General features: G+C 33.7%; 1 protein-coding gene across 1 annotated transcript in view; it reads right to left on the minus strand.

Moving 5' to 3' along the window:
• LOC106465703 (cubilin-like) overlaps positions 1-13,669 on the minus strand; it is a 130,003-nt gene that overhangs the window by 29,802 nt on the left and 86,532 nt on the right. The window contains exons 49-53 of the mRNA XM_022393625.1: positions 11,039-11,204; positions 10,178-10,387; positions 8,957-9,136; positions 7,320-7,438; positions 4,032-4,251 (exon numbers count right to left, since the gene is read on the minus strand). Of these exons, the coding sequence (XP_022249333.1) occupies positions 4,032-4,251; positions 7,320-7,438; positions 8,957-9,136; positions 10,178-10,387; positions 11,039-11,204 (895 nt within the window). The remainder of the gene's footprint in view (positions 1-4,031; positions 4,252-7,319; positions 7,439-8,956; positions 9,137-10,177; positions 10,388-11,038; positions 11,205-13,669) is intronic.

The raw sequence follows: 13,669 nt of genomic DNA on the forward strand, positions 1-13,669 counted from the left end.
TAGTGGGATTGACCATCACAATATAATGCCCCCAAGGCTGAAAGAGCGAGCATTTTGGTGGGACGGGGATTCGAACCCGCGACCCGCACATTGCGAGTCGAGCTCCGTAACCAACCTGGTCAGAATTTGATGTTAAACGAGGTTCACAAACAAAAATATTACAAATTTTTAATCACACACCTCTAAAATTTGCAACTTCTTTCATGGGAAATATGGTTATAGAAACTGGAATCACAACTAATATACCTCATCACATACCTGTCATATCTCCTAGTGGAGTTTCAATAGCCTCAGTCTGCTTAGTCTTGAAAATCAATATCCAAGTACAATGAAGGTGGAATGTCAATTAAAATGGGAGGTCCAAGACTGACTTTCTGTTCTTTTCCATTTATTTACACTTACAGTACAACTGAAATTATTGTTTCAAACAATGATCATGGCTATTAAAATGGGCAAGACTAACAATGGAGGGAACAGTTCCAAAGATAGTCCAACATCTGTAACACTATTCTTGTAAAGTGCTATTCACCTCAATAAATAATTTACAACCTGGTCAACATCAGATTTAGTCTTTTTCTTCTTCTTTGTATATTTTACAACTTTCACTAATATAGACAAGACAGTAATGATAGTTAGTAGTTAAATTCAAATCACATTTTGTTTGTTTGTAGTTATGCACAAAGCTACACAATGGGTTATTTGTGCTGTGTCATTCACAGTTATTGAAACACGATTTTGAGGATTATAAGTCCTCAGACTTACTGCTGAGCCACTGAGAAGCTCAAACAATATTATATAACTAAAATGAAGCTGAACCATGTATTATGTAGTGAAATAGTTGGAGCTACATCAAAAGAAGTATATAGTACACAGAAATTGTCTTTTAACTATTTTGTGTGGTTTAAATTATCAAAGACTAAATCTTGTTTCAGATTCACAATGTGGATAATTCATGACCAAGTATAAGACAATCAGCTTCAGAACTTTCATTCTACAAACTTTCAACTCCTCTTCAGGTCCATCTTTGGGTCTTTTTATGTTATCCAGAAGATGACATCTAGAAGGTAGTTGGAAGCTTCCTCACAACATATCTTGAAGATAAAAGAAAAATTAAGATCTTTTTTGTTATGAAAGGTTATATTCAAGACAATGGTTGTATGAATGAATAAATAATTGGTCCAACCCTAATCCAAAATCACTCCTCACTAGGAACCAACATCCATGCAATGGTAGGACAAGGGATCCCAAGTGAAGGGGTGATTTGCAATGTGACAGAGCTACTCCAAAGCAATATCATTCTTCAGATTGGACCACACAAAAGCTGAAGCACAATAGCAACCTCAAGGTCCCTCCACACGGAAGTGAATTGCATCCATAAAATAGAAGCAACATCACCCTCTGGATAGAACTGCACAGAAGCTGTATGCAACATCAAACTCTAGGACTCCCCACACTGAGGTGGAGCATATGATTGGAGGATCGCAAAACACTGCTGCCCTAATCTATATGTTCAGTGAGGACATTTAAGAGGATACTTCCATGGTCCACCACACAAGCAGCTAGGAACTGGAAGGTGGCAAGGACTCCCACACTCCACCAGAAGAACAAAGGGGGATGAAACATGGTGGAGAGTCTGGAGGAACACCAAAACTGAGACAGTGCGATGGGTGACCAATAAAACCCTATATTGAAAAACAGACTGCCCGGATTTATACAATCAAAGAGCCTGCAGGGATGGGCACCTATCCCCTTCTGCATTACCCATGTAAGTCTATGGTTTACTATGGTCCAGAACGAGCATATTCATGAAGCAAATATATCATGAGGAAAAACCTATTAGCAATATTGTGGAACACCCTAACTTAACAGTGGGCATTATTGGCCATGAATATATTGTTTTATTATTATTTCATCTTGACCGTACCATTGTTTGGAAGCCTCCTACTGATTGACCCATGTCTCCCAACTGTGAAAAGAAGCATCTGTGAATAGATGCAAATCTGGATGAGATGGAGGAAGTGGTACACCCAAGGACATGTGAGCTTTGTTCAACCACCAATGCAGATCATCTAAAAGGGAAGGAGGAAGGGTAATGGGAAAATCCAAGGGATCCCGAGCAAGATTCCATTGGTTGTGTAGAGCCCACTGAAGAGACCGCATATGTGCCCAACCCAAATGAATAAGTGCCTCCATAGAATCACAGGTCCCCAAAGCAATAGAACCTCGTGAGAGAGGAAGCAGCAGAGGTGTGAAGCACCTAAAAGCTTCATCAAATGGAGTCAAAGAAGAGAAGGTTGGGCCTAACTGAGGAATGTTGAAGACTGAAGATAGCATCGTGACTGATAAGAACTAAGAATATAGATATAAGCATATGAGATGTCTACCTTGGTCATCCAGAGTCCTGGAGAAAAAGCCCACTGCAAAAAGTGATTGAGGCAGAATAAATCAATTGCAGGAACCAGTCCTCAGTTTTCTCAAGGACCAAGAAAAAACCTGGAGTAAAAACCTTGGGACGGTTGGCTGACAGGCTCAATAGCTCTCCGTGATAGAATAGTCATCAACATGTTGAATAGATGCTGACTGGTAGTAGGATCCCAAGATAAAGGAAAAAAGATGAAAAATCCTTCAGACAAAACCTGGAAAACTTAAAGATTAGTAGTGAATTCCCACCATAGGGGAATAAAATCGGCCAAACGAGTACCAATTATACTGAAACCCACAGGATAGTCTCTGGTAGAGCTGGTGACAATGAAACCTACATTGAGAAACATGATGAATAATGGAACCCATAGTGGTAGAAAAAGGTAAAGGATGGGAGGGTGCAGGGCAGGGAGCAGGAACAACAGAGTGTAAGGGCTCAGAATGAGACAAATGAGCAACCAAAGATGAAATGGTCGAATGTTGCTTCACAGATTCCCATGTGATTCCAAAGACTCAGGCATATCCCCCAAAATAGACTGATGGAGAAAAGGAGCCATCCGTAAGTCCCGAAGATAAGTGGATGGTAAACGACCCTGGGACAAGACATCATTTTTCCACAGAAAATCCAAACAAAAAAGGAACCACGTGTGAAGAGATAGAGCTGAAGAGGACAACTGTGCCAACATGGAAGTAATAAGGGAGAAGATATCCCCCCCAAAAACTGCTCAGGAGATCAGTGGAGTACCTCAGAACAGTTGATCAGCCTGGTAGTAAGCTAAGACAAAATTATCCGAGACCCATGGAGGGTGAGGCATGCTAGCACCCTCTCTTAATTGTGAAACGAAATGCTAAACATGAACCCTGATGTCAGAAGTAGGAGGGAAAACAAAATACTCTGAGGATGTGGTGTCATGTAATAAAGAAGAAACAGGATCATAAGAAATCAGGGAAATGGATAAAGCAGGACAAACCCGAGAAACAATATCTAAAAATGCTTAGTTAGGCATAGCAGACTCTGCAGGAGAGGCTTGGGAAGGCACGGCATAGTTAGGTGGAGGTAAAAGGCTGTCAAAATCCTCTTTGTTACGAACAGGTTCGGCAGACTCATGAGGAAGTCAAGAAATATCAGGAAAAGAAGGCTGACTCATATAAAGACCAATCTCCCAAACAAATTAAAGCTGAAAATTCCTCAGTCAGTAGAACATCTGAAGTGGTAACATGAACTTTGGAATTCATCGTAAATGGTGAATTAAAACGAAAAAGAACAAACAAATGTATGTCATTAAGTCAAACTACGTGTAGAGAGCACCATCAAAAAACGTCTGCACTAGATCACTGCCTAACAAGAAGTGATAGTTTGTAAGAGTTGAATAGAGGGAGTCACATGCATTAGGTGTGTGTGTCACACTCCTACTGGTGGAGGGTTGTTTCATGATGATTTACAAGCGAGATGCAGTTGAACCACATTAGTCATGGGGTATGTGGGAAATCTTGGCTTGTATTATTGGAAAAAAAAAAATCATATAGAGGGCAGCACTGAACGAGAATAGCTATATAGGTGAAAAGAGGTAATGTATCATATCGGAAATATAATTTTACATAAAGCTCACCTGTAGTGTAAGGCTCAACAGATGCTTGAAAACCTTGAGCTCCTCCATTTCCATCAGAATGAAACAAAACTGTCAGATAACGTGATTGAGATACAACATCTAGGGGTTTGTTAGAGCCACAATATTTACCAATAACAGGAGATGTAAAATGTAAACCATTTCGAACTAAAACATAGTCCTTTTCACAGTCAGACTCCAACTGAAACTCTGTAAACGAAAGCTATAAAAAAAACAACAGTGCATGCATTTAAAAACGGAAATAAATCAATCAAAACACGTAACATTAATACATTGCAACTTTTATATAAAGACTATTAACAGTTTAAAGCATTATAAGAAAATGGAATTTTAAGTTATACACACTTTTCAGCAAGCCATAAGTTATTTAATTAAGATTCAAAACTCTCAACTATCTTTTAAAAATATCAAGGTTCTTGTTTTACACTTTATCCGATTTTTTGTTCTTATGTGATTTCTTCAAACCCATATTGTTCCTTACCAAAATAACAGGATTTGATTTCAAAGTTCATTCTCTAAATCACACAGCATTACAACATTATTTCTTGTTATTCACAAAATATTTTATGTGGGCCTGAAATGTCAAAGCATTATAACAGCATTCAATATTCATTACCACAGAATAAAAAAAGTGTTTTGTGCAGTTCTTTTAATCATCTCTATAAATAAATGTAAATTTGTGTGTATGTGTATATATCTGTCACGGAGGGGGGGGGGAACCACCCATCTAATTTCATATTGATAGAATTCTTGAAAACAGTATGTCTTTCTTTTCAGTATTGGTACCAACATGTGTGTATATCTGTCATGGGAGGGGGGGGGGCACTCATCTTGATAGAATTCTTGAAAACAGAATGTCTTTCTTTTCAGTATTGGTACCAACATGTGTGTATATCTGTCATGGAGAACCACCCATCTTGATAGAATTCTTGAAGACAGTATGTCTTTCTTTTCAGTATTGGTACCAACATGTGTGTATATCTGTCATGGAGGGGCACCCATCTTGATAGAATTCTTGAAGACAGTATGTCTTTCTTTTCAGTATTGGTACCAACATGTGTGTATATCTGTCATGGAGGGGGGGAGGGGGAACCACCCATCTAATTTCATATTGATAGAATTCTTGAAAACAGTATGTCTTTCTTTTCAGTATTGGTACCAACATGTGTGTATATCTGTTATGGAGGGGGGGAGGGGGGAACCACCCATCTAACATGTGTGTATATCTGTTCCTTATACATTTCCACATTTCTTGCTCAATCAGCACCAAACTCGATACATTGATAGAATTCTTAACTACAGTATGTCTTTCTTTTCAGTATTGGCACCTTTATGTATTTATATTGCATTTTTAATGTTTATTTTCTTAAGAAAAAAAAATACATGCACAATTTCCTATCCTTTATTACAAATGACTTTTTATTTCCCCCCATCCAATGGACAGGTACTCCAGCTAGTGATATTAAAATAGTATTTCTGACCAGAGATATGAGGTTTCGCTTGCACCTGTTATTCCTTGTTCTTCATATACCAATGTTATAATAATGTTCCTAACCACAAACTTTATGTGGGCCTTTTATTATTTATTCTCAAAATACAAATGTTATAATAGTGTTTCAAAACATAAACACAAGATTTCAGGTAAATACAAATGTTATAATAGTGTTTCAAAACATAAACACAAAACTTTTGGGTAAATACAAATGTTATAATAGTGTTTCAAAACATAAACACAAAACTTTTGGGTAAATACAAATGTTATAATAGTGTTTCAAAACATAAACACAAAACTTTTGGGTAAATACAAATGTTATAATAGTGTTTCAAAACATAAACACAAAACTTTTGGGTAAATACAAATGTTAAAATAGTGTTTCAAAACATAAACACAAAACTTTTGGGTAAATACAAATGTTATAACAGTGTTTGAAAACATAAACACAAAATTTTGGTTATATACAAATGTTAAAATAGTGTTTCAAAACATAAACATAAGTTTCGGGTGGAACTTTTATTTTCTTCTCCACAAGCCAATATTATAAAAATATTTCTTATCACAATCATTGGATTTCATGTAAACATTTTATTCTTTGTTTTCTAAATACCAATCATACGGTAGTGTCATTCATGATGTTAGAAAAACACGTAGGTTCAAGAAGTCTTGAGAGAAATGAATGAAAACTTATAACCCAAGCACTTTCAAAAGGTAGACCTTTCTTCTTCAGGGGCAAACTGGTAGTGTGGTATGCAAGCTTACCATGCATTTTCTACCTTTTTATTTTAATAATTGAAGTTTGTCAGTTATTCTAAGATGTACAATTTTCAAATAACACACATTCAAAATAGTTGTAACGTTTCTTTCATTCTGCCTTTGTTCTTTGTCATTTTCTTGAGATAACAACTGATCTATTCCTGGAGGGTGTGGTTGTAAAGCTGCACCTTGTGCTTGAAGGTCGACAACAGTATCTATCATCCAGTGATAATCAAGGTGATGCCCCAAGTTTACAACCTCACTTATGTTTGAATGGGAATAACAAGTACATTGTTAACACTAGTGGCTCTGGTTAAGTCTGACATTATCAGGTTCAGTCAGTCTGATTAGAAACCTTTGCTGAGTGCAGTTCCAGTAAAAGTGACTGTTTAGCATCCAAAGCAAATACACAGTATTTGTGTTCTAAATAACAAAGATTGTTTACCATATCTTACATTGTGTCAAATTCCTTAATTTCCTTTTCACAAACTCAGTCAGTTCGACAAAAATTCAGAACTATTCTGTAATATATATCTTGTTCAAATCTCACATTATTCTACATATTTAGAGTAACAATCAGTTTCATTTCATCTAAGGATACCACATATTGGATAGGAAGGAAGACTTTTTCCCTTGTTCTCTAAATACCACTTTTATAATGGTACACACAAGAATTGAAGCTGTTATTGTGTCTGTTAGCAAAGATATTAAATGAGAGTCTTTGTTTTACATATTCCACAATAGACTTCAAAACTATTCTTTTGTGATCAGAATTAGATCAGGCAATGGAGAGTAATTGTTTTTTGTGCATTTATAATTCAATGTGTTATATTTTAAATAATTTTTCCTGTTTTAATGGAATTATTTCAGGTTTTACAATATACGACATTGGTTTTATTACAGAAAAAGGGCCAAATTGCATCAAATTATCATAGAACAAATGCATTTCACAGCTTAGAGTCATGTGTTAGCTTCCATTTCCTTCTGACATAAACACAAAACTAAAATGAATTACTTGCCTTTACTTGTGACCGTTGTCGAAAGTTAATAATCCAGTGGCAATCATAATTTACGGGGTAAGTCCCTGGATATCCAGGAGAAGTTAATGTAGTTGGAGTATCAACAACACCTCCACAGTCTATAAAAATAAGCTAATATTTACTAAATATGTAAAATTTCTTAACACACAGAACACTCAATTGCCTAAAGAAGTAAACGATGTCAATTTTCTGAATTACAATTAAACAACGAAAAAGAATGTCTTTAGAAGAAACAGGGGATCATTTCTAACAAAATTCTTTAAAATTGCATTTGGTTGTCTTAGTATTTATTTAAGATAATATTTGATAAGTTATGATAGAACCACATAATTCAGGCTTCTTGCACAAAAGTCCTATAAACATTAATATGGTGAATTTATAAAGCAAACTATTTAAATTTTACAGCCTTTACATGACAATATTACTTTTTAAAATGCACCTTGTCAAGCTCAAAAACAAGTGTAAACAAGTTAATGTTTATTATTACATTAATGTTAATATCTATTTCAACCGACATTGACATAATTTACAAAATATATAACTAGTTTTTACATCCTAACCAAATTGTTAATGTAATAATGAAGCCAAAACATTAAACTTGGCAGTATGTAATGTTACAATTTATAAATATACTTGCATGATACTTTCAAAGAGCAAATTACTGAACACTTATCATACCTTTAGATTTAAAAACTTCACAAAAAATTTATTAGGCAGATTAATATGTTGTTTTTAGTTTCTCTGCTTAAAATATATCATCATATACAATCATAATTACATGTTTAAACACATAAATTGAAAAACAATACAAGCTTCACTACAAGAGTGAGTGATTTTCATCACAAATCTTATTAATATAATAAGAATGAAAATTTCTTTAAAACTTTTCTGAAGTATTTATATCTTTATCATACTTTATACATTTTAAAGTAGAGGCACATTAAAAGTTAATGTTGGTAATAAGTAATGTTTAATCAATTTTGAAAAAATGTGATATTTTCGTACTTGAAACAACTAGCTACATTATTAAATCAGACAAAAAGTATAAATTAAACTTTATGAAAGATAAGGAAATAACTAAAATATCAAAAAAAAATTATCGCTCTTTCATTGAGCTGATTCTCATTTCCATAGGCCTGTGAATTTTAAACTTCATAAAAGTTGTTTTGATTTTAATAACAGATTTTCCATAATTCAGCTAAGCAGATTTTGAAAATAATACGCATTTTCTTTCTCTCACCTAAGGATTTTTTTACAAATCGGGAAGAAAAAAAACTCTCACTTAGCTTAAAATATTATTTCGTTTACAACAATGAACATTTTTTATTATTATGTTTGTTAACAAAAATACAAACAAACTAAAGAAAAGAGAAGAACATTGATGTCAAATGAATATTCATCCTCATTCATCCTGATTTTTTTGTGAAGTCTATGTCTTTTAGTCTCAAAACTACGTGTTGTGGTCTTTCTTTTATCTATTGTGTTATGACGTTTTGTGAAAAATCTGTACGTGATGGAGAAAAATGGATATCAATTTCAGATGAGGCATACAGGAATTACTGTAAAACATGTAAACATTTCAAGACAGTAAAACAGGCCTGTGTTATTAGTTTTACCTTTTTCATAATAAGAGCCATTAAATCCTCGAGATGTCACAGTCGAGTCTGTCTGAAAAATCACAGTTGTTACTGGATGTGGATTGGTTATTGTTAGATCTTGGCTCGTATAATTTCCACAGAATTTACCCAAGAAATATCTAGGTGTCATGACACGTCTAGAAAACACTGGCATATTACCTATTAGAAAAAACAACAACAACTCTGGGCTCTTAGAATCATTAATAGAAACAAAAAATTCATCCAACAACCTAATGAGAAGATATTAGGCCCAATAAGATTAATTCCAATATAGAAAATAACTTCTTTAATTGCACTTTTACCATTTTAAACACATATAAAACATTAAATAAAAAATAATATTTAGAATTTCATGCCTGGTTGATTAAAATTATACCAATGTCCTTCTTATGGAATAAATAAAAAAATACACTACTGCATGGTAAATAAAGGCACTGAAACTAATCTTGTCATAAAGAACAACAAAATAATCTGATATTTCTTAATAAATTGGTTTATGAATATATATATATGCACATATAGTAAATTATATGAAATAAAAGCAATGTAACTTCCATTTGTGTTGCTGTTTCTCCACATCCTAGAAAGGTGAGACACTTTTCTCAATATCTTTGATACTTTTTTCATTGTTTCTATTACTGCACACATTTACTGTAAGGAAGTTTCCATGACCTCACATTGTTTACAGATGTGATGATGATGCATGTAAACTGTGTTTATCAAATATTTTGCCTTTGACACTTTTTCATTGTTTCTGTTACTGCAAGGAAGTTTCCATGACCTCACATTGTTTACAGATGTGATGATGATGCATGTAAACTGTGTTTATCAAATATTTTGTTAATCAAATTTAATGAATTAAGGTATTTTCATATCACTCTCTTTAACCTGCATACATCCCATAACATACTCTCGGAGTTATACAGAGTTGAATTTTGTCTTTGAAAAAAATTATTTAAAAGTATAATATTTAACCAAATACGGCCTGATTAATGAACTAAAGTACACAAAATTACAGCTTCTACTAAGATTATGTCCATGGTCTTTCTATTCAAGACTATGGTAAAACTGAAACTTTAAAGTTGATTTTTCCTTATCTTTAGAAATGATATCATTTGGGTTAGATGAATCAATAATCAACTTTTAGACATTCTCTATAGTTCCTAATGTTAGTGCACACAGAAGATAAAAGTCACCCACCTGAAAAAAAAAATACTCTGTCTACACAGTAACCAAGAGGACTCCTCTCTTGAAGATCAAAAACATTAAATTTTATTACTGTGGTACTATTACGTCTGTTTATATCGTGTCTTAAGGTCCACCAACACTGAAGTTGGTTGCTATAGTTAACCTGGCCAAACTCTGGTGAGGAAAGTGTAGCAGCTGGTAGAGTAAGATCTCCTCCACAATCTTTGATCGAGAAAAAAAAGGAGAATTCACGTATTACAAACAAAATAAAAATTGTTATTATTTTAGCACTCAATTTTTAAGTACATAAAAATTCTTATAAGATCAAATATTCTACATCTTCTTGCAATTTACCTGTTTACAAAAAGTTCCGTAAAACAAGCGTACATATATGGGTATCACTGAAATATGAAGGTATTATTCAAATTCTTCAACATATTTTAATAAATCCGTAACTCAAAAGAATATTTCGGCCATTAACTGAATAAAATTAAATCTGTTTATCAGGTTTACTTAACTATTCATAAGATTATACACAGTCATCAATGTTTCTAATATACATTTTTCATTAGTCAGTGTGACTGGGGAATGTATTTAAGAATGAAAAAAAGAAGACAATTACAAATGTATGTAATAAAAACAATACTTACATACTAATAAAATATTTTCAATATTATACATTCATGACTGAATTGAGAAGTTTAAAGGTTTAAAAGAGAGAGAAATAATCTCTCTATAAGGTCCCTTACAAGCTCAAGATTAATTAGGTTTGTATATCTGCTATATAAAAAAATCCAAATCTTTAACTTGTATTATTAGAATTTTTAGTGGATTCTAAGCTAAAGACAAAATAATCTCCTGAAATACACTTACAAGCATCTTCATCAGAAGAATATACAGCACGAAATCCCTCATTAGCTGCAAGTCCTTGAGTGTAAAAGAATAATACTAATCTCTTACCACTACTTCTTATAGGTTCTGGCAATGTTGTTCCACAAATTGTTGAATAAGAAGATCGGCTAATAGAAAAGTTGCCAACCTGGATGAAATAAAATTTTGTTTTTAATATTTATTTTTCCTTACAAAAAATTGTCTTCAGACATATCAGCTTTGCTTTAATATTTTTTAAAAGAACTTCTTAAGTTAATATAAAACTATTATTATATTTTATGAGTCAATATAAACTATATATATATATAATTAGTTATTTGAAAGCCTGATTGTTTATAACAGACTTACTCAAATCATTAAGTTAAATGAAGTAAAGAGAGCAGGTGAAAGATGTAGCCATTATGGATTAACTAAAAAAAATGGTACACGTTATTTAACACCCAGCTTGTGAGTCAATGAGACCACATTTAGGGGGTTAGGTGGCTAAAGAGGTAAGTCACAACTACCAGTATTCAAGTTAGAATCATAAAAAAATTTATTCTTATAAAGAGTTCAATTTGTTAACCTAAAAGAAATTTACAAAAGGACTCACCTCCAAATAGCATTTGGCCATAAAGACGCAAATTTTAGGAGGTTTGAGGGACTGTGTGTGCCTCATGCATAAAATAGTGGAAGTGTTCAAGTTCATATACCATAATTGGTTGAATAAAAAGGCAATTACAAATATAAGATAATGACTGGTCTAAAGCAGAAATAAAATTAGTGATTAGTCTATATTCCCTCATGTTCCATATCAATTGTGCTGCTGCTACTACTACTGCTACCAACACTACTACTACTACTACTACTGCTGCTGCTAACTTATCTTTCACACACCAGACTAGTTTCTGCAACAGATTTAACAAGTATTTGTATGCAATTCTGAGCATAAATCATCAAAACAAAGACAATGATGACTGAGCATGCCACAAATTGCAAGTACGAAATATATGTTATATCACTCTAAATATTCCTAATCTGATAATTATCAGCATGTAATCTTCTCAGGCAGCCAGGGTAAACCTTACCTCTTGCTCTTTAGCCAGAATGAAACCTTTGCTCTTCTCTAAACCCCTCTTTGAATACCATCAGTGCATCAGCAGGCTTCACTTTCACTGTAAACTGGAGCAACTCCTGTTTTAATGCAATACAGAATGAAGTGAATATGCAACTCCTTCAGAAACATAACTATAACGGCCATATTTTTCAGTTGTGCAATCTTCTTACAGATGTCTCTCTCACTAGGTAGGTCATACCTCCCTCAATCTTTTACCTGCACCCTTCTTGTGAGACAAGCTGTGCTAATCTCATTCTATCAATTGCTTGTTATTCTCTTGAAACTCAGCAACACTCTTTCAACCTTACACTTGTCTTTTCCGTGGTCTTTCAGTCCAACCATTTGGGAACAAAACTGCTACTCAGTAATTATCAGTCATACATGTCTTCTGCACCTGTTCTAGTCTTGATGATCCCAAACTCATCTGATTGGCACAAGAAAAGAGCTCTTTTGAATGAACAGAAATGAATATCTTTAGACTTTATCTCTTGCTGCTCTTCATCACTTGATGTTTCCCACCTGTGTTTTCCTCTGTCTCAGTTGTGTCTTTTAAGTGATTATGACATCCTTCAGTATACCCTGTGATGATTGTGTAGTAATGCATTCCTAATCAGAACCACTTCATCAACTGAATCTTTTTCTTTAAGTACAGAGCTATCATCATCAAATTTTTGGATAATGGGGTCCAGCTTTCCAGCCAATAAAGCTCTTTTTTCAATATCCCCTCAATGCAGGATACACTGCATCCCAATGGCTTCCATTTCCAATTCCACAATAACTAAAGCTACAAAGTGAAAAACTGGGAACAGTAGAAAACTGATCACCCCAAACAAAGAAACTGTCAAATGGTTTGCTGTAAATGAAGAAGAAATCGTTTTTCACATTATGTAATGTGTATGAGAGGATAGTAGGCTCCTTGTTACTTTAAGAAGTTTTTTACCTCACAAAAATGTCTTCAAATTGCAAGATTCAACAACAATGCCATTGGCACTCACGAAGAAAGACTTGCATGCACTTGACTTCACATGTTTTATCCCAGCCCAAGAAACAGAAGAGCAAAGCAGTGGTAGGTTGAACTCCTCTTGGCACTTATGTAAGAGGAAATTATATTTCCCACGATGTCTCCATTGACACCATAGATGACTACTCCTTGCATCTGCAATCTCGTGCTAGAGGAAGATACTTGTCCACCAAATTATTGCAGCACTGGATCACAGAGTATTCTCACAAAGTGCTCAATTTACTTATTGTGAAACACAAAACTACACAATTGGCTACTTGTGCTCTGAATGATTCTTGTCCTTCCAAGCACACTACTAACTAAACATTATTAAATTTATATTTTACAAATAACTCCTAAAGAAAAAACAAGCAGAATAATCAGTCAATTTCTAAACTATCTACAGATCATCTAATTATAAAGAAAGGTTCACAAATACAAAAAATATCATTAGTTCTTAATTTGAATTTATAATTGTAATAATCTAGTAAATCAGAAGAGTATAAAACCACTGACT

Source organism: Limulus polyphemus, unplaced genomic scaffold (genome assembly GCF_000517525.1).
Source record: "Limulus polyphemus unplaced genomic scaffold, Limulus_polyphemus-2.1.2 Scaffold2025, whole genome shotgun sequence".
NCBI classification, from domain to species: domain Eukaryota; kingdom Metazoa; phylum Arthropoda; class Merostomata; order Xiphosura; family Limulidae; genus Limulus; species Limulus polyphemus.